Source organism: Hevea brasiliensis, chromosome 9, assembly GCF_030052815.1.
Source record: "Hevea brasiliensis isolate MT/VB/25A 57/8 chromosome 9, ASM3005281v1, whole genome shotgun sequence".
NCBI classification, from domain to species: domain Eukaryota; kingdom Viridiplantae; phylum Streptophyta; class Magnoliopsida; order Malpighiales; family Euphorbiaceae; genus Hevea; species Hevea brasiliensis.
The window spans coordinates 20,804,582-20,826,491 of record NC_079501.1 but is presented as its reverse complement, the minus strand read 5'-3'; the positions used below and the strand labels follow the sequence as shown (position 1 = coordinate 20,826,491).

The 21,910-nt window shown below is 33.9% G+C and overlaps 3 protein-coding genes across 8 annotated transcripts; 2 read left to right on the top strand and 1 right to left on the bottom strand.

Annotated features, from left to right (window-relative positions):
• The first annotated feature begins 179 nt into the window (after positions 1-179).
• Positions 180-14,365, top strand: LOC110661105 (NADPH-dependent diflavin oxidoreductase 1). 6 transcript variants are annotated; one of them, XM_058153362.1, is made up of 14 exons: positions 180-415; positions 1,391-1,514; positions 2,184-2,437; positions 5,665-5,742; positions 5,844-5,948; positions 6,599-6,690; positions 6,836-7,020; positions 8,608-8,705; positions 9,796-9,870; positions 9,963-10,073; positions 11,172-11,294; positions 12,244-12,363; positions 13,276-13,492; positions 13,584-14,365. In XM_058153362.1, the coding sequence occupies exons 3-14, from the start codon at positions 2,297-2,299 to the stop codon at positions 14,111-14,113; spliced, it is 1,875 nt and encodes a 624-aa protein (XP_058009345.1). In that variant the 5' UTR covers positions 180-415; positions 1,391-1,514; positions 2,184-2,296; the 3' UTR covers positions 14,114-14,365. The 6 variants fall into 6 exon arrangements, with proteins under 6 accessions (XP_058009345.1, XP_058009344.1, XP_058009341.1 ...); XM_058153361.1 differs by having other exon boundaries at positions 181-415; positions 2,240-2,437; positions 13,276-13,498; XM_058153358.1 differs by having other exon boundaries at positions 181-415; positions 2,236-2,437; positions 13,276-13,498.
• A 718-nt stretch (positions 14,366-15,083) lies between these two features.
• On the top strand, positions 15,084-17,216 carry LOC110661107 (30S ribosomal protein 3, chloroplastic). The gene is made up of 3 exons (XM_021819670.2): positions 15,084-15,358; positions 15,632-15,980; positions 16,965-17,216. Exons 1-2 carry the CDS (start codon positions 15,125-15,127, stop codon positions 15,908-15,910), a joined length of 513 nt encoding a protein of 170 aa, XP_021675362.2. The 5' UTR covers positions 15,084-15,124; the 3' UTR covers positions 15,911-15,980; positions 16,965-17,216.
• Positions 17,217-18,216: 1,000 nt separating this feature from the next.
• On the bottom strand, positions 18,217-20,133 carry LOC110661144 (uncharacterized). Its single transcript, XM_058153356.1, has 5 exons — positions 19,804-20,133; positions 19,633-19,736; positions 19,385-19,556; positions 19,193-19,315; positions 18,217-19,105 (listed from the first exon to the last, which is right to left on the bottom strand). Exons 1-5 carry the CDS (start codon positions 19,987-19,989, stop codon positions 18,842-18,844), a joined length of 849 nt encoding a protein of 282 aa, XP_058009339.1. The 5' UTR covers positions 19,990-20,133; the 3' UTR covers positions 18,217-18,841.
• Between the last annotated feature and the right edge of the window lie 1,777 nt (positions 20,134-21,910).

Genomic DNA, 21,910 nt, shown 5'->3' with positions numbered 1-21,910 from the left:
GGAACTAAAACCGGTCCACTTTTGCATTTGAACCGTTTAAGGAAGAGAACCGGAATGAACCGGCTGTTACCCTTCAGACCAGTTCGAACAGCAAAGAACCGGACGACCCGGACTGCTTCTTTTATGGTGGGAAAAACGGCGTTGAAGGGCAGCGTTTTGGTTGCCTTTATATAGCCCTTTACAATCTCCGAATCCAGGGACTTCGTCTTCCGAAGTACAAACCCGAACCGATTTCTTCCTTCAATTGTTTTACCCCCAGAGTATTTCTTCCCACCCAGAAGCTAGATTGTCGAAGCCATATTGTCGACTGTCCGAAGCTAAGCTTCTTGATTGTCGATTGTGGAACAAAGTTCCACGGACTGTTTTGTTCAAAGCTTCTCCAAAGGAAGACGCCAACTGTTCACAGTTCACACTGGTTTGATTCCTAACATTTTGGCACTCTTCTTCAGGTTCTCTCATGTCTTCTTCAAGCTTCAAGATCTTTTTTTGCCTTAGCTTGATTATTCCTAATCATAAGCACACATAAAACTGACTTTTATACACTCTTTGTTGAGATTTAGAAATTGTAAGAATTTTTTAATCTGTCATCCAACCACCCAAAACACAGTACTCTTGGAGATTTAAGCAATAACCACTGCTAAACGCAAGATTATTAGATTCAGATCAAACCCAATTGGCCACAAGACACATTATAAAACACGTAACCGCAGTAGATATATAGCTAAGATTTCGGCGGGGTTAAGGATTCCTGCTTAATTATGGACCAAGTTATGTGAGCCTTACCACATCAATTTGTGCGATAAAAAAAAGTGCTAACAAGGGAATATGGATTACTCTTTTTTTATATAAAGAGAGGAGAGATTTTCATATAATCTACCCATTTTTTATATGAAAACACAAAAGACGGGCATTTTTGAGATGCATTATCTTATGTAAACGTTATAAGGCTCATATGAAATGAAAGTAATGATTATTATTATTTTATTATTGTCAAATGGTGTCTTGTTTTTGCCTGTTCAATGGCTTACAGTTTTGATGTTTGAACTTAACTATAGATTAATTTGACTTGTAATCCTATTTTAGAACTTTTAGTTTTATGTTGGATTATGTTTATGAACCTCTAGTTAGATTTCAAATTCTTTATAGTTATTTTAAATTATAACATTTAATTATATATATTTATTTAGTATTTTTATGACCCTTTGATTGAATCATTGATGCACCAGTTGAATTAGCCATCTGATCGTTTGCCGGGTCAAAGTCCGGGGTTGGTTTAATGACACTGAGTGGAACAGTAGCTTCAGCGTTTTCTCCTCTTTACACCTTAGATATATTGGATTTTTGTCTTGATTGCAATAGTAATTTGACCTTTTCTATCCCTCACCACCAGGAAAAGAGAAGTGGACACCAGAAACCCTCGTGCTGCTGAACCGGAGCAAGATTGCTAAGAAGAGCTTTGTGGCAGTGACGAAACTGGGGTCTGTCTGGCAACAGAGAGAGCGCAAGTGGCAACTGTGAGTTCTCAGGTTTCCCGCATCTCCCTGTTGTCTATTCTCATAATAGAGAAATGTCAACTTAAACCCAGTTCTTAAAATGGATTATCAAGAATCAATCATTAACTAATCAGATTGAGGTGTAATGAGTATTTAACTAAAAGCATTTTTTTTATTAATAATAACGTAGCATTTTAGTATATAAATAAAATCAATGTGCTCTGGTTTTCTGCTTTAGTGCTTTTAAGTAAAAATGAGTATAAATGAAGTTCTACTTGTATTGCATTTTGGAACATAGGAGCTGAACTGATTGTTAATCAACTAGATTTATTCTTGGATTGTATCTTTATGTGGGTTTAGGGCTGAGATTGCCAACCGGAGAGAAAAGAGAAAAATGTTTCTTTTATTTTTTATTTAATTTTAATAATAAAATAATTTTTTGTTTCTAATTTTAATCAATGACTATAATTGTAACAATTTTGTGATGTCTAAACAGTTGCTTTGCTTATATTTTATTTTGTTTCTACTTCGTATTTTAAATGCGTTTTCTATATTCTTCTGTTGTGGTTATTGATAAAGTAGAGTTTACTTTGTTAAAAGCAAAGTTTATTAAAATCAAAGTCACTCTAGAGTAATGTTGTCTAAATTAAGAGATTTGAATAAAATTGAAAAGTGTATTTTTTTTATCAGGCCTTAAAAATTCTGTTCACTTGCAATACAAACACCGCTGTTTTCTCTTTAGGCAGAAACCCTAATCAACATCTCCTCCTGCACAAGAGGAAAACAAAGAAACTATAGAAGTCATGGAGGAGAAACCTAAGAAGTTGGTGATACTATATGCAACTCAAACTGGAAATGCTATGGATGCAGCTGAGCGACTTGGCCGTGAGGCTGAGCGCAGAGGCTGCCCTGTCACTCTTTGTTCTATGGATGAATTCAATGCTGTAAGTTTGTTTTTATCAGTTTATTATTTTTTATTTTTTTAACTTTTTGTTTTGTTGCATAGAAAGTGCTGGAAAGTGAGAAATTCCTTAAAATCTTGTATCTTAGAACCTATAGCTTTTAAGTGGTAAAAACTTGTAGAAACTCATTCTAATTTATAAGTTTTGATTCTTCATGTATTTGCTGAGAAATGTAGGAAAGTGAATGTGGCAATTTTATGTTCTAGAAACTAAGGGTATGTTTGGCATCATTGTAAGTTTTTGGTTTTTGTATTTTAAAAACTGAAAATTGTTTATAGTTTTCAACTCAACTCAACTCAACTAAGCGTTTATCCCAAAGATTTGGAGTCGGCTATATGGATTCGCTTTCTTTCTCCACTCTAAACGATTTTGGGTTAAATCCTCAGAAATGTGTAGTGCTTCTAAGTCATGTTGTACTACTCTTTTCCAAGTCAATTTAGGTCTACGCCTTTTTTTCTTTCTATCCTCTAACCTAATGTGCTCTACTTGTCTAACTGGAGCCTCCGTATGTCTAAGCTTCACATGACCAAACCATCTCAATCTCCCTTCTCTCAACTAATCTTTAATTGGCACCACTCTTACCTTTTCTCTAATACTCTCATTACAAACTTTATCTAGTCTAGTATGGCCACTCATCCACCTTAACATTCTCATCTCCGCAACTCTTATCTTAGACACATACGTATTTTTCAGTGCCCAACACTCACTACCATATAACATGGCCAATCGTATGGTTGTATGGTAAAATTTTTCTTTCAACTTATTGGGAATTTTGCGATCACGTAAAACTCCTGTGGTACTTCTCCACTTCAACCATCCGACTTTAATCTTATGACTAACATTCTTCTTACATCCCCCATCTACTTAAAGGACTGAGTTGAGATATTTAAAATGATTACTTTGGGACAGTAACACTCCATCTAAACTAACTCCTTTCCTATCACCAGTTCGGCCTTCACTGAATTTGCAATGTATATATTCTGTTTTCGTTCTACTTAACTTAAAGCCCTTTAATTCTAGAGTATTTCTCCAATAATTACTGTAGAATATGTAAAAAAAAAAATCATCATTATAGAATAAAGAAAAAATAATCATGTTTTGTATAACAAAATAAATTTTATAATTGAAAATAATATTAATTATAATAATATATCAATTTCAATATATTGAAAATATTAATAAAAATAAAGGAATAATAAAAAATTATAATAAATGAATTATATTCATGATTTTCATCACAGCTTAATCAGAAATTAGTATTGAATTTAATGCATTCAAAATAACCTTATTACTATAACTATTAAATAATATAAATAAGTTTAGAAAAGTTCAATTAAAAATCAACTTAACTCAACTCAACTAAGCCTTTATCCCAAAAATTTGGGGTCGGCTATATGGATTTGCTTTCTCCACTCTGAACGATTTTGGGATAAATCCTCAGAATGTGTAATGCTTTTAGGTCATGTTGTACTACTCTCCTCCAAGTCAATTTAGGTCTACCCCTTTTTTTCTTTCTATCCTCTAACCTAATGTGCTCTACTTGTCTAACTGGAGCCTCCGTATGTCTACGCTTCACATGACCAAACCACCTCAATCTCCTTTCTCTCAACTTATCTTCAATTGGCACCACTCCTACCTTTTCTCTAATACTTTCATTACGGACTTTATCTAGTCTAGTATGGCCACTCATCCACCTTAACATTCTCATCTCTGCAACTCTTATCTTAGATGCATATGACTCTTTCAGTGCCCAACACTTACTACCATATAACATAGCCGGTCGTATGGCTGTACGGTAAAATTTTTCTCTCAATTTATTAAGAATCTTACGATCACATAAAACTCCCGTAGCACGTCTCCACTTCAACCATCCGGCTTTAATCCTATGACTAACATCCTCCTCACATCCCCCATCTACTTGAAGGACTGAGCCTAGATATTTAAAGTGATTATTTTGAGGCAGTATCACTCCATTCAAACTAACTCCTTCCCTATCACCAGTTTGGCCTTCACTGAACTTGCAATGCATGTATTCTGTCTTCGTTCTACTTAACTTAAAACCCTTTGACTCTAGAGTATTTCTCCAAAGTTTTAGCCTTCTATTGACTCTTTCTCGTGTCTCATCTATCAGAACAATTTTATCCGCAAACATCATGCACCAAGGAATACTCTCTTGTATATGTTTCGTCAGTTCATCTAAAACTAATGTAAAAAGGTAAGGGCTAATGGCTGATCCTTGGTGTAATCCAATTAAAAATCATTTAAATGAAATAACTGTGGTGTATAATGGGTGGAATGGGCTCATGGGCATAACACTGCACATGCTAAGAAAAACTAAAACGATAATCCACGTTCTCTTGTTTTTTTATTGTTGTTTTTTACAAGGGCGAGAAAAGTGAAAAAATCATAAAATGCAACATTTAACCGAACAAGTTTTCACTTTCTTTTTGAAGGGGGGAAAAAAAAAACAAGAAACTGTAAACAGAATTGATCTTGAACGTAGCCTAAGATTTTCAATGTTAATAGGAGTAGAAAATTTTTTTTAACTGAATAAATGCTGTAGCTTCAGTGAAATGTACATCTCTTTAGAAAATCAAAAGAAATGATATACTCCCACCTTTTAGGATGTCCCAAGATATATGTCCATTTTCACACAGCCAAAAAAATTTTATTGTGGGTTTCCTATTCTAACCCTCATTAACTCCATAGTAAAATGTGATATTAATAATCTTTGTATATTTTTCAAGGAAAATAACTTAAAGGAAAGAGAAAGACGACAACTTTTCTAGGAAATAATGAGGGGTATGAAAGGAAAAATGAAATGGAAAATGTGAGTTAGCATAATATTAATAATGTTTTCTTTAACCAAGTGAGAAAATGAAGGTGTCAACCTTTTTGGGACAAAGGGAGTATTGCGTGGCCCTACCTTAAACTTTTGTTAGTTGAAAGACACTAGAAACTTCAGTTAACTATAAGTTTTCGTTTTCACTTTGTGTCTCTTTGTTTAACCTAAAAATGCAGGAAATACAGGAACTAAATACTGCATTTGATGTCCTAATTGTCCCAATGGGTTTTGGTTATTTTCATCATTTTTCTTTTGACACTCCAAGTAAAACAAAGACAGCATCAATTATATCAGCTATGGTGAAAAATTTCAATGATGCCTTGTAAGCAATGCTTACTAGCATGTTAATTTTGTAACGTCTCAGAATTCTTTACCTCAAGAAGACACTGTAATTTTTGTTGTTTCTACCACCGGCCAGGGAGACACACCAGATTCCATGAAGGTTGGGGTTTCATTATAATTTTTCTTTGTTCATTTTGAGAGTAGATCAGGTCTCATTTTCACCTTTTGTTATTCCAAAATTTCCCACATCTGTCTGTGTAGGATTTTTGGAGGTTCCTGCTGCAGAAAAATCTTACTAAGCATTGGCTAGAAGGAGTTCATTATGCTGTTTTTGGATTGGGTGATTCTGGTTACCAAAAATATAATGTAAGTAATCTCTGGTCTTATTTTTTTGTTGGGAAATACTTCCATGACTTATGTGAGATGTCATGTCATTAATCTTCTTAGTCATTCAGATCTGTAATTCTCTACTACATTTGCCAGTCCGTGGTCATACAAATTAGTGAATTGAGCTTTGAACTTAAGTGGTTTCTTATGGAATATATATATATATATATATATATATATATATATATATATATATATATATATATATATATTTTGGTGGGTGGGCTTTAGGAATCCTTATGTGTGTTTAGGCTTTTCTGAGTTTGCAACCACAGGTGAATTTCTAAATGTTGTTTTGTGTATGCATATCTATTTCACTTAAAAGATAATAACTTTGGTTCACTTTGTTTCTCTTAGTATTTGTACTCTCTGGCATTCTCTTAGGGTTTATCTATTATCCAAACTTAAGGCCTAATTGATAATCCTTTTATCAATTCAACATTGTTTAAGTTGTTGAGGTGTCTCAAATTAGATCCTTAGATCATTTGATTGAAAACATTGTATTATGTGGAATCATTTGATCATAGCATGGATATGAATTTTCATTCAATAATCCATCTTGAAATAATGTGGTTTCTTTTTCTGCTTTAATTTAAAAGGGATTATTTTACTTGCTGTGATGGCTGCAGTTTGTGGCAAAGAAGCTTGACAAAAGACTTTCAGATCTTGGGGCAGCAGCCATTGTTGAAAGAGGTTTGGGAGATGATCAGCACCCATCAGGGTACAATTATAATATATAATATGTATATGTGAAGAATTAAGAAAAAAAATATATAATAATAATAAAACTGGCTTTTCTAAAAAATAGTGTGCCATGAGTTTGAGGTAAAACTAAGTTGCCAAAAACATTTTCATTTCATTTCTAGGTATGAAGGTGCATTGGATCCTTGGATGTCATCTTTGTGGCGTGCACTGCATCAAGTCAATCCCAAATTCTTCCCAAAAGGTCCTGATTTTGTGATTCCAGAATCAAAATTGATCGATCAACCTAAACTCCAAATAACCTATTATGAAACTGACATGGTGGATTCACAATTATATACTGCTACAGGTAACTCAACTGTTCGGAATACAATTTTTTTTTCTTGGCCTTTGTAGACATGTACTTAGTTATTTGAAAATTTTGACTTTCTGGATAGTTTTTCTTATCTTGACACATTGTTGTTCAAAATTAATTCATAAAAAACTGTCTTATTTGAAATTATGAATTAGTGTAAATCTGGGGGGAAGAATTTGGAGATTAGAGGAGAAACACAAGATTAGTAGAGTTGCAATTTGCATATGAGCCAAACCCAGCTAAGTTTACCTGAGCTTTGGCCATTGTAGGCTCCGCAGAGTTTGGCTCAGCTCATTTATAAACAAGCTTTAAATTTAAGCTTAGTTTGGCATATTTCTTGAACGGGTCTAGTTGAGCTGAGCACTACCTTGTTTACATAAGTTGGTTTGTTTAATGAGTTTAAATCTTTCTAAATAGACTTGAACTGGATAAAACAATTTACAAATTTTTTTTCAAAAGATAAAGAATTTATTTTAAAAATTTTTATATGCTTTACAATATATGTTCTTTTAATAATTGTATGAAACCTATAAGAATTATTTTGTAAGTTTAAATTAAAAATTTAATAAAAGAAATTTTGATATATTTTTATGTATATCCTAAGTATACATAAACTTGAACTCAAATCAAGTTAGTAAATTTAAGTGTAAGTTAGCGTATGAACCTACAAGTGAGCAGGTTCACAGGCTAATGAGTTTATTTAGCCCAAGTTTGGCTCATTTATTAGGTGACGTTAAAATTGAGTTTGAGTTGGGTTCATTAATCTCAACAAATGAGCTCAAATAAGCTTTTAATTAGCTGAGCTTCATGTAAGTGGCTTAACTCATTTTGTATTTGAGATACTGTATAAGCATGCTTTTAATGAGTAGAGAAGTTAAAAATAGTAGGGATGAAATTAGAGTAAGAATATTGCAATAGTGAAAAAAGGGGGGCGGCTTAGATCATTTTCCCATCTGTCAATGCTGCTTTTTTTTTTTTAATCACTCCATTATTACAAAATATAATTGACTCCAAATAGTAGAGTTTGATCTGTATCGAATAGAGATGTTAATAAGTATGCATTTGGTTCTGTACACTAGAAATCCATAAATTAATGAGAGATGAAATGTTCATATTGTCAACTAAATTATGATTTATAAAATTGTTTTTCAATTTGATGTGGAACAAGTATCCTCATTAACTCAACTCAACTTAGGGCTTGTTTTGGATTAGCAGTTGTGGTCAATTATTGATGTTGGGGCTAACAGTTAGATATTAGAAATTGGCAATTAGAGGCCCAAATACTAACAATTAGAAATCCCTTCTTTTAGTATTTGAGTTATAATTTTGCAAAGCTGCCCCAGTTGTTCTATTTACCAGCAAGTAGTTGGGATCTCAAATGCCATTTGTTGGCTCCAAATTGCTCATCCTAATCTAGTTGGGATTGTTTAGAAAGGCCTTCTTTTCCTCCGTTTTGCACTTTTGCTCAGTTTAAGGCTACATTTTTTATAAGTTATATTAACTAGTGATGCTGAATCGTTCTTGACTATTTCACCCTATGTCATTTTTGGTGTGCTTATCATCCTCTTGTGGTTGTCTCAGATTTAAAAAGTATTCAAATGCAAATTGAAAGGGCTCGCTCAATGTTGCCCGGAAAATTTTCTCATGACAAGAGCAAGCCTGATTGCTTTCTTAAAATGGTAATGGTATCATGTTTGCTTGTGGTATATCACAAAGGATCATTACATTTGAAATGAGAATTCCTCCAACTTTCAGTTAACTTATAGTTCAGTGAATTGTAATATTACTTCTGTATGATATTTGAAGTTCCTTAATCAAGATGGGAGAATTTTTGGATAGATGTTTAAGCCATTGTTGAAAATGCAAATAGATATATTTGTGCCTTGCAACTCAACTCAACTCAACTCAACTCAACTAAGCTTTTATCCCAAAAATTTGGGGTCGGCTATATTTGTGCCTTGCAAATGTCAATATATATGGAAAAGAATTGATCTCATGTTTTTCTTTTGTGAAATTGTTTTGTGGTTTTCTAATTATAAATTTCTACTGCCTGGTTAATCTTTGTATCATGCTTGAATTATAAATATTTCTTTTGTACTTATTTTATAGTAGGCTTAATGACAATATATACGCAACTTTGGCACTTTAACAATCATATCCAATTATTATAGTTTTATCAATTTAGGCTGCACATTGAATCAGTGTTACAATCATATTCTTATGCGTTTGTCCAAATTACTGTTGACTTATGAATATGATACTAAATGGAGAAGGAGCTACCGAGGCATGGACTTCACTTTTTGAAGCATGTATGATTATCAAATCAAATGGACTATTGCCAAATGGGATTTCCGTTGCCAAATGTATACCCCAAGGGATGTATTGCATGCTTTAGCAGCTTCTCAACGCAACATTGGCCCTATAACTCAAGCTTGATATTTACGTTAACACACTAGTGATAAATTTGAATGAGAGATCAATGGGGATGTGGCTATAATACTAATTAATGTTTATGACCTGAATTGATAAAGTTAAAAGAATTGGATGTAAATGTAAGAAGCTTTGAAGTTTGTGATTTCTTTTAACATTAGGCCTTCATAATACTTTTTCCTCAATGGCATATGATTTTAATCTCAAGCTGGCTTTGCTTTCTTTTTGTTGGATATGGAAAATTGTATGTAGGTGCTTGTTCAGGACTTTCTTGTTCTCTTTAGTTAATAACTGCGAAATTACACTCCCATGTTGACTCATTTGAATTTTCTCATGTAGGTAAAGAATCAACCATTGACTAGAGCAGGCTGTGGAAGAGATGTGCGCCATTTTGAATTTGAATTTGTTTCATCTGTAAGTCATTCTTGTCATGTTCTGAATTTTATTATATCTTGAATGAGTTAAATTTGTTGTCCTCTTCTTAGCATGTTCCTCTTTGTGTACAGGCAATCAAATATGAAGTTGGTGATGTCCTTGAAGTTCTCCCTGGTCAAAATCCTGCTGCAGTGGCTGCTTTTATACAGCGTTGTAATTTGGACCCTGAATCACTCATCACTGTATGCACTTCTGTATTGATTAATTATGGATTGATCCTACATTGTACAGTGCATATTCTAGTGCTGTTGTCTGGATAGAGGTTTTCTTCTTATTATTGCTTGTGTGTGACGATTTCGTTATCAGTGATTGTTACAGTTGCTGGTTCATGTGAAAGTGATAATGGTCATAATGTTTTGCCAAGTGCCTGTTGACATTGCATTTGAAGGGCCAAAACTGCTTTTCTGAATAAAAGCACCATTTTAGATGTTATTAAAAAAGTAGTTTGGAAAAAGTTATTTTGTTATTTTAATGTTCTTATAATTAAAACTTATCAAATTTAATTTTAAATTATTTTTTAATACTATCTAACTAGTGTATTTAAAAAAGGGTGGTTCTAATTTTGGTTTGGTTCTAGTTCAATCAGAGTTGAGACAATTCAATAGTTGAAATAATTTTTCAAATTTTTTCTTTTCTTTTAAAGAAATCAGTGGTTTGGACTGGACTGCCAATTCTGGTCAATTTCAAGTTTCAAAAGGGGAAGGGACCACTCGCCCCCCTCCTTCAAAGCACTTTCAGTCCAGTCTGGGCCTGTGAACAGTTGACCAGTTCCAGTCTGGTTTCAGGCCCAACTCATGCCGTGGCCAGGGCTAGAGCAAGCCACTAGTGAACAACCCGAACTTGGCTCATCTTACCCTTCTTCAAGCATCTACTTGGATGGAGATAAATCTGACCTTGTTCACTAAATATTATGAGCTTGCCCTGATCAACTTCTGTGGCTTGCAAAACTCAAACTGCATTCGATTTGAAACTCGTTAGGTGGCTGCTATGTTATGAAAAGTGGCTAGATTCATTTAATATCTGCTTCAATTTCATGCAAATACTTATGTTTTTTCGTTCTCTAATTCTCAGTTATTTTGGATGTAACTGTATATTGATATATCTGACCTTCAGATCCTATATTGGGCTGACCTGGATAGGTTGTGAGGGGAAACATTTCCCCCCCTGCTCATGTAATGATTATTCCATTAGTTTTCACATATTTTGATGCAACTTTTCAAATACTTGCCTGATGTGGGTGAATTGCATTTTTACCTTTTCCTTATTGTGCCCCATTTCAGGTGCACCCTAGAGTGATGGAGAGTGCTGAAAGCAATGCCCCTAATGTCCCTATCAAGCTAAAAACTTTTGTGGAATTAACTATGGATATTGCGTCAGCTTCTCCTAGACGCTATTTCTTTGAGGCAAGAATCCTTTATGTTTTGTGCTCTTCTAGCAAACTTTATCAACCAACAAGACAAAGGACATGTTATTTGATAACCTATCTGTTTCCTGCTTTGTCTCTCTACACTGTATTACTTATCACAATTATATTTGATGTGTGGCAATGCAAAAATATTTCTTGGATAATGAACTAAAATAGGAAATAAAAACTTGGTTTTAGTGAATTCATAATTTAGGTCCTTTATTTTTCTTCCTTTTAAACTGTATAAAAGTTTTGTTAGCCAGCAATTTGGTTGATTGGAAATGATTGTCCTAGTTGATCTGCCTGGTTGTATTGCAGAAACTCAGAATTTAGGATACTGATTGGATTTCTGGCGGAGTCACACATGATAAAATACAGTATCTGCTAGTTGAATGTCCTTTTCCTGTCTGAGAATGAGATGAGTGTTTTGATCTAATCTCCACACATGTTGAAAAAACCTGTATGAATGACTAGTTCAATCTCTCCTGCATTGCAGAAATTCTAAGTTATTCAAATAATTCAATTTTTGTTTTCATTACGTTGGATTTTGAGAGGCATTTGTTTTGCCCTCTCTTTTCAGCAGTAAAATGGTGAAGTACCCTTGTATCATAAAGAGAGAGAGAGAGAGAGAAGAAGCAAAGTTTAGCATGCTCAATTCCTCAGCCTTGTGTTATAGGTATGTGCTGTCTTGCACTAGAGGCATTTTACTTGCAGCTGTCAACTGGCACCTACAATTTCATCCAAGTATAGGTCTCATGGAAATTAAGACTGACTTTTTGTTTTTGTGTTTTTTTTTCTTTTTTAACATGGAAATGCTGATGATTAATTCATTAAGGAGGCCTTTTATTTCATAATAAAATCATGTTTTGTGCTGAATTTTGATGGTTGTACCTTTTTTTATGCCTGTGTGCTTCTCATCTTCTGTACTGATAATATTTCTTGTTCAGGTTATGAGCTTTTTTGCAACAGCTCAGCATGAAAAGGAGAGACTTCAATATTTTACATCACCTGAAGGAAGAGATGATCTATACCAATACAACCAGAAGGAACGAAGAACTGTTTTGGAGGTGAATTTAAGAAACATAATGCATTTTGTCATTTTGTGCATTGTACATCAATTGAAAAGCATCTTTCTTCAAGGTTCATTTCTTCACATGTTAATATATATTCTGTTTAATTCTTTGAGGTTTAATTCCTCAGGCATGTTAATATATGTTCTTTTTAATTTGCTTAAATAAAGCCATTAATGCAGAGATAGGATGGTTTGATGAAGAAGGGAAAGTGAATTGGGTGAAAAGAATTAGATTCTGGTCTATTTTATCTTTGTTTAGCATAATTCCAAGCCGAAGTGTATTATTTATACAAGGCAACTGTACTTCAAGTCACCCAACTAAAACAGCACATGTTTTCTGTGTTATTTGCTGAAGTGAAGCATGTGCTGCAGACAAAATTATTTTAGGATACATGGAGAATAAGAATGTGTAATTGGTGAAAAGAATGAGGTTCTTTTTTTTTCGGTTTCTGTAATCATTTAATTTTAACTTAATTGCTACTGGAAGATGAGTTATCCTAGGCATCTGTGGCTCAAATTGGACAAGTGAAATATGATTGTCCTTTGCTACAATATGTTCATATAGGTTATTTATGGATGCAATATGCATTGAGGTCTTTTGTGCAGGGTAAACAACTTAGCATATTAAATGATTGGGAGTACTAGCCAGTTTTCTTGTGTGTTTAATTTTAGAATTCAGTGGTTTCTTGCACTGGTAGGGAACTTGGCCTCCTGCATTGTTATATTTTGTCCTGGAACTATTTTTCCTCTTGAGAGAATGTAGAGGTAACTGTCATTCTAACTATGTTTATTAGAGTGCAGCTGCCTGATTTGAGCCATCCTATAAATGTTAGTCTATTGCATCTTACACATTTGAATGTACTTACTTCTCCTGAGAATGATTTCTCTTTAATTCTTTGGGATACAGGTTCTAGAGGATTTCCCTTCTGTGCAAATGCCTTTTGAGTGGTTGGTGCAGTTGGTTCCTCAATTGAAAACAAGGGCTTTCTCCATTTCTTCCTCCCTTTCAGCTCATCCTAATGAAGTGCACTTGACAGTGAACGTAGTGTCATGGACAACACCTTTTAAGAGGAAGCGGACTGGTCTCTGCTCCATGTGGCTCGCCAAACTTGATCCTCAACAAAGTACAGGTGGACATTTTGTTATTGAAACTTATCTCTCTGTATTTAAATTGAGCAAATTTGTTTATCACCTTTACTGCATTTGTCATTGCAGGGTTATATATTCCAGCATGGTTTCACAAAGGTTTACTTCCTCCTCCACCACCATCACTTCCCCTTATTCTTGTTGGGCCTGGGACAGGATGTGCACCTTTCCGTGGATTTGTGGAGGAAAGAACCATACAAGATGTGTCTGGTAGAGCTGCTCCCATTTTGCTCTTCTTTGGTTGCCGAAATGAGGAGAATGACTTCTTATATAAAGATTTTTGGTTGTCTCATGCACCAGAAAATGGAGTGCTTTCAGAACAAAGGGGTGGGGGTTTTTATGTTGCCTTTTCAAGAGACCAACCGCAAAAGGTTTATGTGCAGCATAAAATGCGAGAACACAGTGAGAGGATATGGGATTTGGTGTTAGAGGGGGCTTCTATTTACGTTGCAGGATCTTCAACCAAAATGCCCTCAGATGTAATGGCAGCATTTGAGGATATAATATCCCAAGAGGCTGGGGTTTCGAAGGAAGCTGCTGGGCTGCTACTTCGGAGGTTAGAAAGGGATGGGAGATACCATGTTGAAGCATGGTCTTGAGTGCTGCTTGGTTCTTTTACATCACAGAGCAATTCAGTACGTAGTGAAGGTCTTGCTAGTAAAGTTACACAACACTTGATCTAGGAAGTGTATTGATCACAGTGAAAGGGAATTTAGTCGTACCATAGGAAGAGTACTTTAATATCCTTATTGTTACATTATTTTATTAATTATTTTTCAAGTGTCTGGAAGTGAGATTTTATTATTTTAAATCTTTCATTTAAGGACATTGTTAGAATTACAATGAATTGACAGATTTCTGTCTCTCTAATGCCAACATCTTAATAAAATTAATTAATTCCTAAAATAAATACTCATTTCAATTTTTTTATGAAAAAATTTTATTAATACTATTTAAATTGAAAATGAATCTTTTCCTCATGGGAAGTAAATCTAGACTGTTAAAAAGTACAGTACAAAATATGAAAGTATAAAACAAAATTATATATTTATAATATAAAACACATCTATGTGTAGTATAATTTTATAAAAATATTTTAACGAGTACAAAAATGAAATAGTATATTATTTAAATGAATTTAAAATTTTATAATTATAATGAAAACATAAAATTGTAAAAGCATCGATGATTAAAATATATCAAAAAAGTATATAATTTATATATTTAATTAATAATTTTATAAAAATATTTTTTATATTTAGAATTAATAATTTATAACTTGGTACTTTATAATTAATAAATTATTATTTATGTTAATATATTGAGATTTCTTTTTTCAATATAAGAAAATATATATACATTGAAATCAAGGAATTTTTTTTTTATATTCGATTTATCATATAAAATAAAATTTTTGGTAAAAATGTACAATAAAATTTTATCTTTGTTATATGGAAATTTCCAAGTGATTAATGGACATGGATAGAAAAATCCGTAGGTAAAATCCCCATACCGTCAATACCCGGATCCGTTTACCCGATTGAAGAAAGAAAATTGGTTTTTGTTTCTTGCTTGGTTCCCTAGTCTCCTGGTGCACACAAAAGTAGAAGATGTCAGCATTCATGGCAATTCAACCCAAAATCAATCCCTCTCTAAAACCCGCAAATTTCACTTCACAAAACCTCCTTAAAGCCCCAATCGTTTCTCTTAAACCCAAATCCTCTTTGTTGCACATTAGTTCGGCTTCCAGTCTCAAACTTATTCAGAGTACTGTAAAACACAAACTTTCAGCTTCAGCAGCTGACCCAATTCTCTCTGAAGGAGAAACACCCACAGATAAAGAGGTTATTATGTATATAATTCTGTTTTCACGTCTGAATTTTGAGTTCCTTAAGAGTTTTTTTTTTTTTTAATTTGATTTTGCAAGTGGGTTGGCCATTTTCCTTCTTGTTGATGGAGCAATGAACCCAATCAGTTCCATTTACTTAATTTCTGCTTTCTTTTGTTATTTTTATTTTTCTGTATATCACAGTAGGACTGGACTGTCTCTGAATTCTTCCTTCCAGAATCGCACTTCGCGAATTCATGGCCGGGCACTGACTTTTTTTTTTTTTTAGAGGCTTGGAGTGGTGGTGAAGCCAATGGAGAAACCGAGGATAGTATTGAAGTTGATTTGGATGCATAAGGCAATTGGTGTTGCTCTAGACCAAGTGATACCAGGCTTTGGCACAATTCCTTTGAGTCCCTACTACTTCTGGCCCAAGGAGGATGCCTGGGAGCAGCTTAAAATGTTGCTTGAAAGCAAGCCCTGGATATCCCGGAAGCAAATGCATATCCTTCTCAATCAGGCTACTGATGTCATCAACTTGTGGCAGGAAAGTAATTGCAATTCATAGCGAGTTACAAATACGGGGGGAAAATAATTTACTTATAAGCAGTGTGGACAGTTTGGTTGATATTGAAAAGGTCAGGAATTATGATTGCCTTGTAAACTCTTCATTAGATTTGTTTCAAGTTTCAACTGCTTGCATTCTTTCTTGTCAGAAATTATATGAAATCTCTTGTTTATTTATAAATTTGATAGCTGTGCATTGCTTACAGTTACGAGGATTATTACAAATATTGGCATGTGATAATGATATGATAGGATTTCGACTTCTTTTCCCTTGTCAACAATTTTTATTTTGCACTGTGTTATTACTTTCATAAGTTCTTTTATAAAGTCTTGTATTTGGGAAATGAAGTTTTTCAAAGGCGAAAAACAGACTAATTAGGACTGATGTTCTAATTGGAATTCCCTAGTTTCTGTTCACTATGACAATGGCTGTTCAATACAAACTAGGATATGTAATATGAATATCTCAAAAAAAGTTGCAATAGGCTTGATTTCATCCGAGGTGAGTTTAGTCACTGAACTTCAATTTGTATTCCTAAAATAACTTAACTTTAATTTTGTTTCAGTAAGATCATTACTGTTAGATTTTGATAGGTGGAATTTCAGCTGGATCTTTTAAATGATAACCTAATGTGTGTGTGTGTGTTCTAACATAAAAATAGACTTTCAGAATTTCTTATTTGGTGAACACAAAATTTTGGCGATAGCGTCCTTATTGAAACAAAATCAAAGTTGAATGATTTTGCGAATACAAATTATTGTTCAGCAACTCTGTTGAAATTTAGTGTCAAGTGTCCATGGGTGAAATTAAACCTGTTACTGTGGAAAATGGGTGTGGGTGGGGGGTTGTGGTTAGTAATGCATCCAGATTGTTGGGACCAATAACAAAAGGTGACTTGACTTCATACTCTCTGTATCCTACCATGACTGGCATAGAAAATATGCTACCTTCTAAATCCAAACTTTGACAAATGATGAGCTTCCCAACCTACTTTAATGTTATGTTCTGAATCTGATAGATACTTGACTTGTGCCTTTTTTTTCGGATTGTCCAGGTAACGTCTTTTTCAATGAGGGCATCTGGAGTTTGGTTCTTTGGCCTTGGCTAAGTTGCTTTCAACAAGTTATAAAGACACTTAAGCACAAGCAGTTGTAGACTCCCTTTAGTTTTTCATGTGAATGGCTAACCTATTGTATTTGGGTTTGTTCTCCCTTGGTTATTATTTAATCTAATTCTTTGTTTATTAAAATGGAGGGAAGAGAAAAAGGTTTGAGAATCACAATCTAACGTTTTAAGTTGATAGTAAGTTTTACGTTCCTTTACCAAGCTTATTGCTAACCTAACTTGGATAGATTCTGAATGGGTTGATGATTTTTAGAGTTCTTTATCTATTTGTATACTAAGTGAAAAGCCGCCTCAATAATGTCACGAGAAAAATCCTTGTTGCTCAAGTATGTAAGCCTTTTTTCATATTAATGTACAAATTGCAATTATCTCCTATTCTACTTCTAGGGTATTGCTTGGGGATAGAGACAAGCTCTTCACACCTTATATGAGACCATTTCAACAGTTAAACCTTATCAAGTATGAAAGAAAGATCAGTAGAACTTACTGTACTATGAACGGCACTAAGGTCCTTTGAAGAGCGTGAATGCTTACATTTTCTGTCAAAAATGGTGCTCCTTTAATTTGTTTACTTTCTCAACTTGATTAAAAAACTAAAGAAAATCACGTGTTTAAGCAAAGAAGTCAAGTCTTTTCCATAGAAAGTCCATTTTATAATATATATATATATATATATATAGACACACACACACACAGGGGGCATGGTAAACTTTCTAATTATTACATGTATATTTGTATTAGCTTATGATTTCTTTCAATAGCTACGAGACCAAAACCCCCAAGATTAAAGCATAGTTTATTTAGTTATACAGGTGGAAGTGAAAGTAGGAATCTGAATCCTTGGATTGTTTTTATCATGAGACATATATCCAATCATTAGTCCTGATGACGTATTGGAGAAATTGGTCTATGTGAGGATTATATATGCAAACCAAGACTCGTTGCTTCAAAAACGTAGTGCATTTTTATTTCATCAAGAGATTACACACAATATGTACAATAAATACGCGTTTACAGAAGTGAACTAAATCACAACTTTAATTGTTGGTTTTGTATTATCAGATTGAAACCAATACTTATGCAGTCTGAAGATTAATTATTATAAAATTCTACACTTATTTTTGTCAGTCAAGATTCCTGCTTCATTATCCTTATTTAGCACTTGTACAGAGATTTAAATCTTTATTTCAGTACTCAACTATACGTCATCAGATTATTTATATAAATGAAAATGAAAAAGAAAACAGAAATGTGTTGACATTGAACCTCTAAAACCAAGAAAAACAAATTTTGCACTTACCATATTTACTTTTTACTGCCTCTGTACTCTCCTAGTTCTCATTGATAATGGCCTCCTGTCCAGCCCTAGTGCTGTGAATTTAATTGCTCTGTGAAATGTGCCCTATGTGTGCCTTTCAACTTAGATTTTCCTTTCATGGGATTTACCATGGAATCAACTTGAAATTTCAGTAGAATTCACTTTGGGGATCTGTAAGGAGACTTTTTCCTGTCCTCATATGATCTATATACGTCTCCAACTGCATTGTAGTGTCCACTATTTTGGACGTCATTTGGTGACGGAATGTTCCTGTCAGAATCTGAACTTGAAGTGGATGGCGTCCTATCTATTACCCCAGGCTTATTTTTGCTCCTTCTCAATTCTTTGAGATGATATTCACCTTCTGATTCAGAGCTGGTATAGTCATTTGGATGGATTTTTTCAAATATCAATGCATTATTGGAGTTTTGTGTGTCATCTAAGTCATACTTGGTTCTTCCCAGATGGCTATAACCACTGTGATAATCTTAATCAGTGTCCTGAGATTCGGATCTTGAAAGTGCAACAGCAGCTCTTGCAGCTGCTGCTGCATAAGAAGCTGATTCAAAGGCCTCTAGAGCAGCAGCAGTAACATCTCTGTACTTCTTTCTTGCTTTCAATTTTTCAGTTAACTGCTCATCTGGGTTCAACTCAGGCAAAATATGGGTTTCTTCCTTGGGTACAGTATCTTTCAATTTAGCTGATTTATAAGATTCTTGTCGCTGCTGCTTCTGGCTGATATCCAATTTCTCCTGAAATCATCATTGATAGAAACATCTTTGTTATCTATTTTGTTTAGAGACTGTTTTGTACTTGTTAGGGAATTGACAAGTTCCTACCTCAGTAACAACAGGAGCATCTTCCGCCAAATTCAAGACAATACCATTCTCAGAAGCAGTGTTCTTCAGGACTTTCAATCTGCTTTCCAAGCTTGGTTGTCCTGCTGAAAGCTTTTGTATGATCTAAATAAAAGAAATACTAATGGTGAGAACAAAAATACAAGCAAACTGCTCTATATCTTCATACTTTACCTTAGGATTCACTCCACAGTTGTTGCGCAACTCAATAGCACGAGCAGCAAATTCTTTCCCAAATGTTGATACGAAAATTCCACGAATCTCTTGCAGCTCTGGAAATTCCCCACATCTAGAAGATGCAAAGATCAAGCTGGAAATTGCCTCCTTGAGCTCATCAGGGCATTCCCTATGTAAGAACAAGCCCATTCATGGTATTCAATATTACCAAAGAAATTGTAACTAAAAGAAATCAAGAAACTAACTTGTCCTTCTTAAGTAGCATAACCCTATCTATGAGAAGGTAGCAATAGTCCTCGATCATAGCAAACACGTCCATCATATTTTGCTCCTTGATCACATGCTCAACCTGCAAAGTGAACTTGTATAAATTTATAAACAGAGAGAAGGAATACAGAAAGGGAATAGTGAGTTACACGAAGAAGAGCTCGTTCTTGATGAGCAAGGTTCAAGAGCTCAATAACGTCAGACTTTGCATGGAAATACCGGACTTGTCTCTGGTTCCTGAGGATGGCAATCCTGGAGATTGCAAGTTTTGCAAGAATATTGAATCTGGAGGTCTTGAATTTCCTTCCAAGAAAAGCATCTACAAGAGCCTTCATATTTTTGCTCTATGTGTTGCTTGGACCTGGTTTTCGTTAAACAACACGAGAAAGAAACTGAAGGTAAAACATTAAACCCTTTTTCCCATGAATGCCAACACCTCAAGAAACGAATACCATGAAATAGCATTTTTATACATAAATTGTGAGTTTTGCAACTACCAAGTTAATTAACCAGACACTATGTCACCAGCTAGCTAGGAGCACCACGTGTTGGCTTCCTATTGCAAGTTACTAGTAAAGCCAAGACAGAAGGGTAACGGTGTTTTCTTTCCTCTAAATAATTTTAATTTGAGCTGGCCAAATATTTTTGGATAGTTATTGGTGGCTTCATAGGTCCGCAACAAGAAATCGTCCAACGAAACTTTTGAAAGAAGCGGCAGATCATGAAAACAATGGGTTTTGGATCCCTTTGGGTTTGAGGGTGACAGGGCAAAGAAAAAAATAATATGTAATTAATTAATATAATATTATATTATATAGTTTTTGCAGGACTTATTTTACTTCTAATATTGATGTGTCTATTACTAATTAATTAATACTGTCACTATAAATTCACATAAAAATTATATATATGTGGCATAAATTAAATTAATATATTTTTATTTTTATGTTATGAAGTTCTTGACTGGTGAAAGTTCTATTTCACACTCTCAAAACTTAAGCATGCAATTAATAATCACCCATAAAAGATGAGATCATTGGTGTGTGATACTGAATTTTTTTGTATTATCACGTATAAAAAAAAACACTTAGCTTTGATGAAAAGAAATAAGATATTGATTTTAGGATAAGATCAAGATAATCCAGCTGCTAGCAAATAGCAACCCGTATGGTTTGTTTTTATATATTGGATTAATACGTATATATGAAACCAATAAGTGTTGGATTAATAGTGTGGAATTGAATTCTCGAGTGAAGTTAAATTCTCGGATAAACTTTATCTATAAAATTAGAGGTTCAAATTTTAGAATTCCTATATTTCTTCCATGCATCATTTTCTTGTCAATTTGAATGAAACTTCTGTAAAAGAGATGTGGTTTGAAGCTATGCTGTGGATTGACAATAGTGTGGAAGATAATTCTACGATGGACCATAAGATAATAGTGTAAAATTCAACATGATTGAATATGACTCCCACAAGCTAATAATCTGAGGGATTTTTCCCCTTCTAATTTAGGGGAGCTAGTCATCAATAATGGAGATAGACACTAAATTTTGAGAGAGCTTAAAAAAAAAAAAAAATCATCACATGCATATTCTTTTTATAGGAGTTTTAGGCTTGGAACCTCGGTTTCCTCCAGTCATCAAGAAGCTCCACTACTGCTAGTCATCCTACATGTTATAATTATGGGATTGCTTATTTTAATTTTAAAAAATAATATACATATATTACCATTGGATTATTTCAGTAATTAAATATTTAAAATATAATCTAAAAAAACCGAGGCACCAAAAGAAAATGGTGGTGACTACAATTGCCATGACAACTTGTCTTATGCCTTAGCGTTGATTGTATATGCTAATGGAAGGAGATGCAAAACACAACGGTTCCTGCTAGTCTTTGCCAATAAAATTTAGTAGTCAATGGCAAATTAAAAAATTGAAGTGTCATTTGTCAATTTAATTTTTGTGAAATTATTCATTTTTATACTTTTCAGGGAAAAATAAATTCGTATAACATTTTCTCAAATTGAAAGTTTCTTAATTTGTCAATTTAATATTTGTGAAACTAGCTAACAAGGGCACGCACATGGAAAACTTTAAAACCGCACTCAGCCATTGGGCACACATTATGCAATATCCTCTTGTTGGGAACACCTGACATTGTCCTTTTTCTCAAGGTAAGGAATTCTTGAGATTGCGGAACTGATCAGAGTTTTAAAATTGGAGGTCTTGAGGGTTTTTCCCAGCAAAGCTT

What these genes read in the sequence shown, in the direction of transcription:
- LOC110661107 (XM_021819670.2), top strand. Translation starts at nt 15,125, where the DNA reads ATGTCAGCATTCATGGCAATTCAACCCAAAATCAATCCCTCTCTAAAA. An exon ending in AAACACCCACAGATAAAGAG is followed by an intron (nt 15,359 to 15,631) that starts GTTATTATGTAT and finishes TTTTTTTTTTAG; the next exon opens with AGGCTTGGAGTGGTGGTGAA.
- LOC110661144 (XM_058153356.1), bottom strand. Translation starts at nt 19,989, where the DNA reads ATGAAGGCTCTTGTAGATGCTTTTCTTGGAAGGAAATTCAAGACCTCC. An exon ending in AAGAACGAGCTCTTCTTCGT is followed by an intron (nt 19,737 to 19,803) that starts GTAACTCACTAT and finishes TTCACTTTGCAG; the next exon opens with GTTGAGCATGTGATCAAGGA. An exon ending in ATGCTCCTGTTGTTACTGAG is followed by an intron (nt 19,106 to 19,192) that starts GTAGGAACTTGT and finishes TGATGATTTCAG; the next exon opens with GAGAAATTGGATATCAGCCA.
- LOC110661105 (XM_058153361.1), top strand. Translation starts at nt 2,297, where the DNA reads ATGGAGGAGAAACCTAAGAAGTTGGTGATACTATATGCAACTCAAACT. An exon ending in ACAATTATATACTGCTACAG is followed by an intron (nt 7,021 to 8,607) that starts GTAACTCAACTG and finishes TGGTTGTCTCAG; the next exon opens with ATTTAAAAAGTATTCAAATG. An exon ending in CTGATTGCTTTCTTAAAATG is followed by an intron (nt 8,706 to 9,795) that starts GTAATGGTATCA and finishes TTTCTCATGTAG; the next exon opens with GTAAAGAATCAACCATTGAC.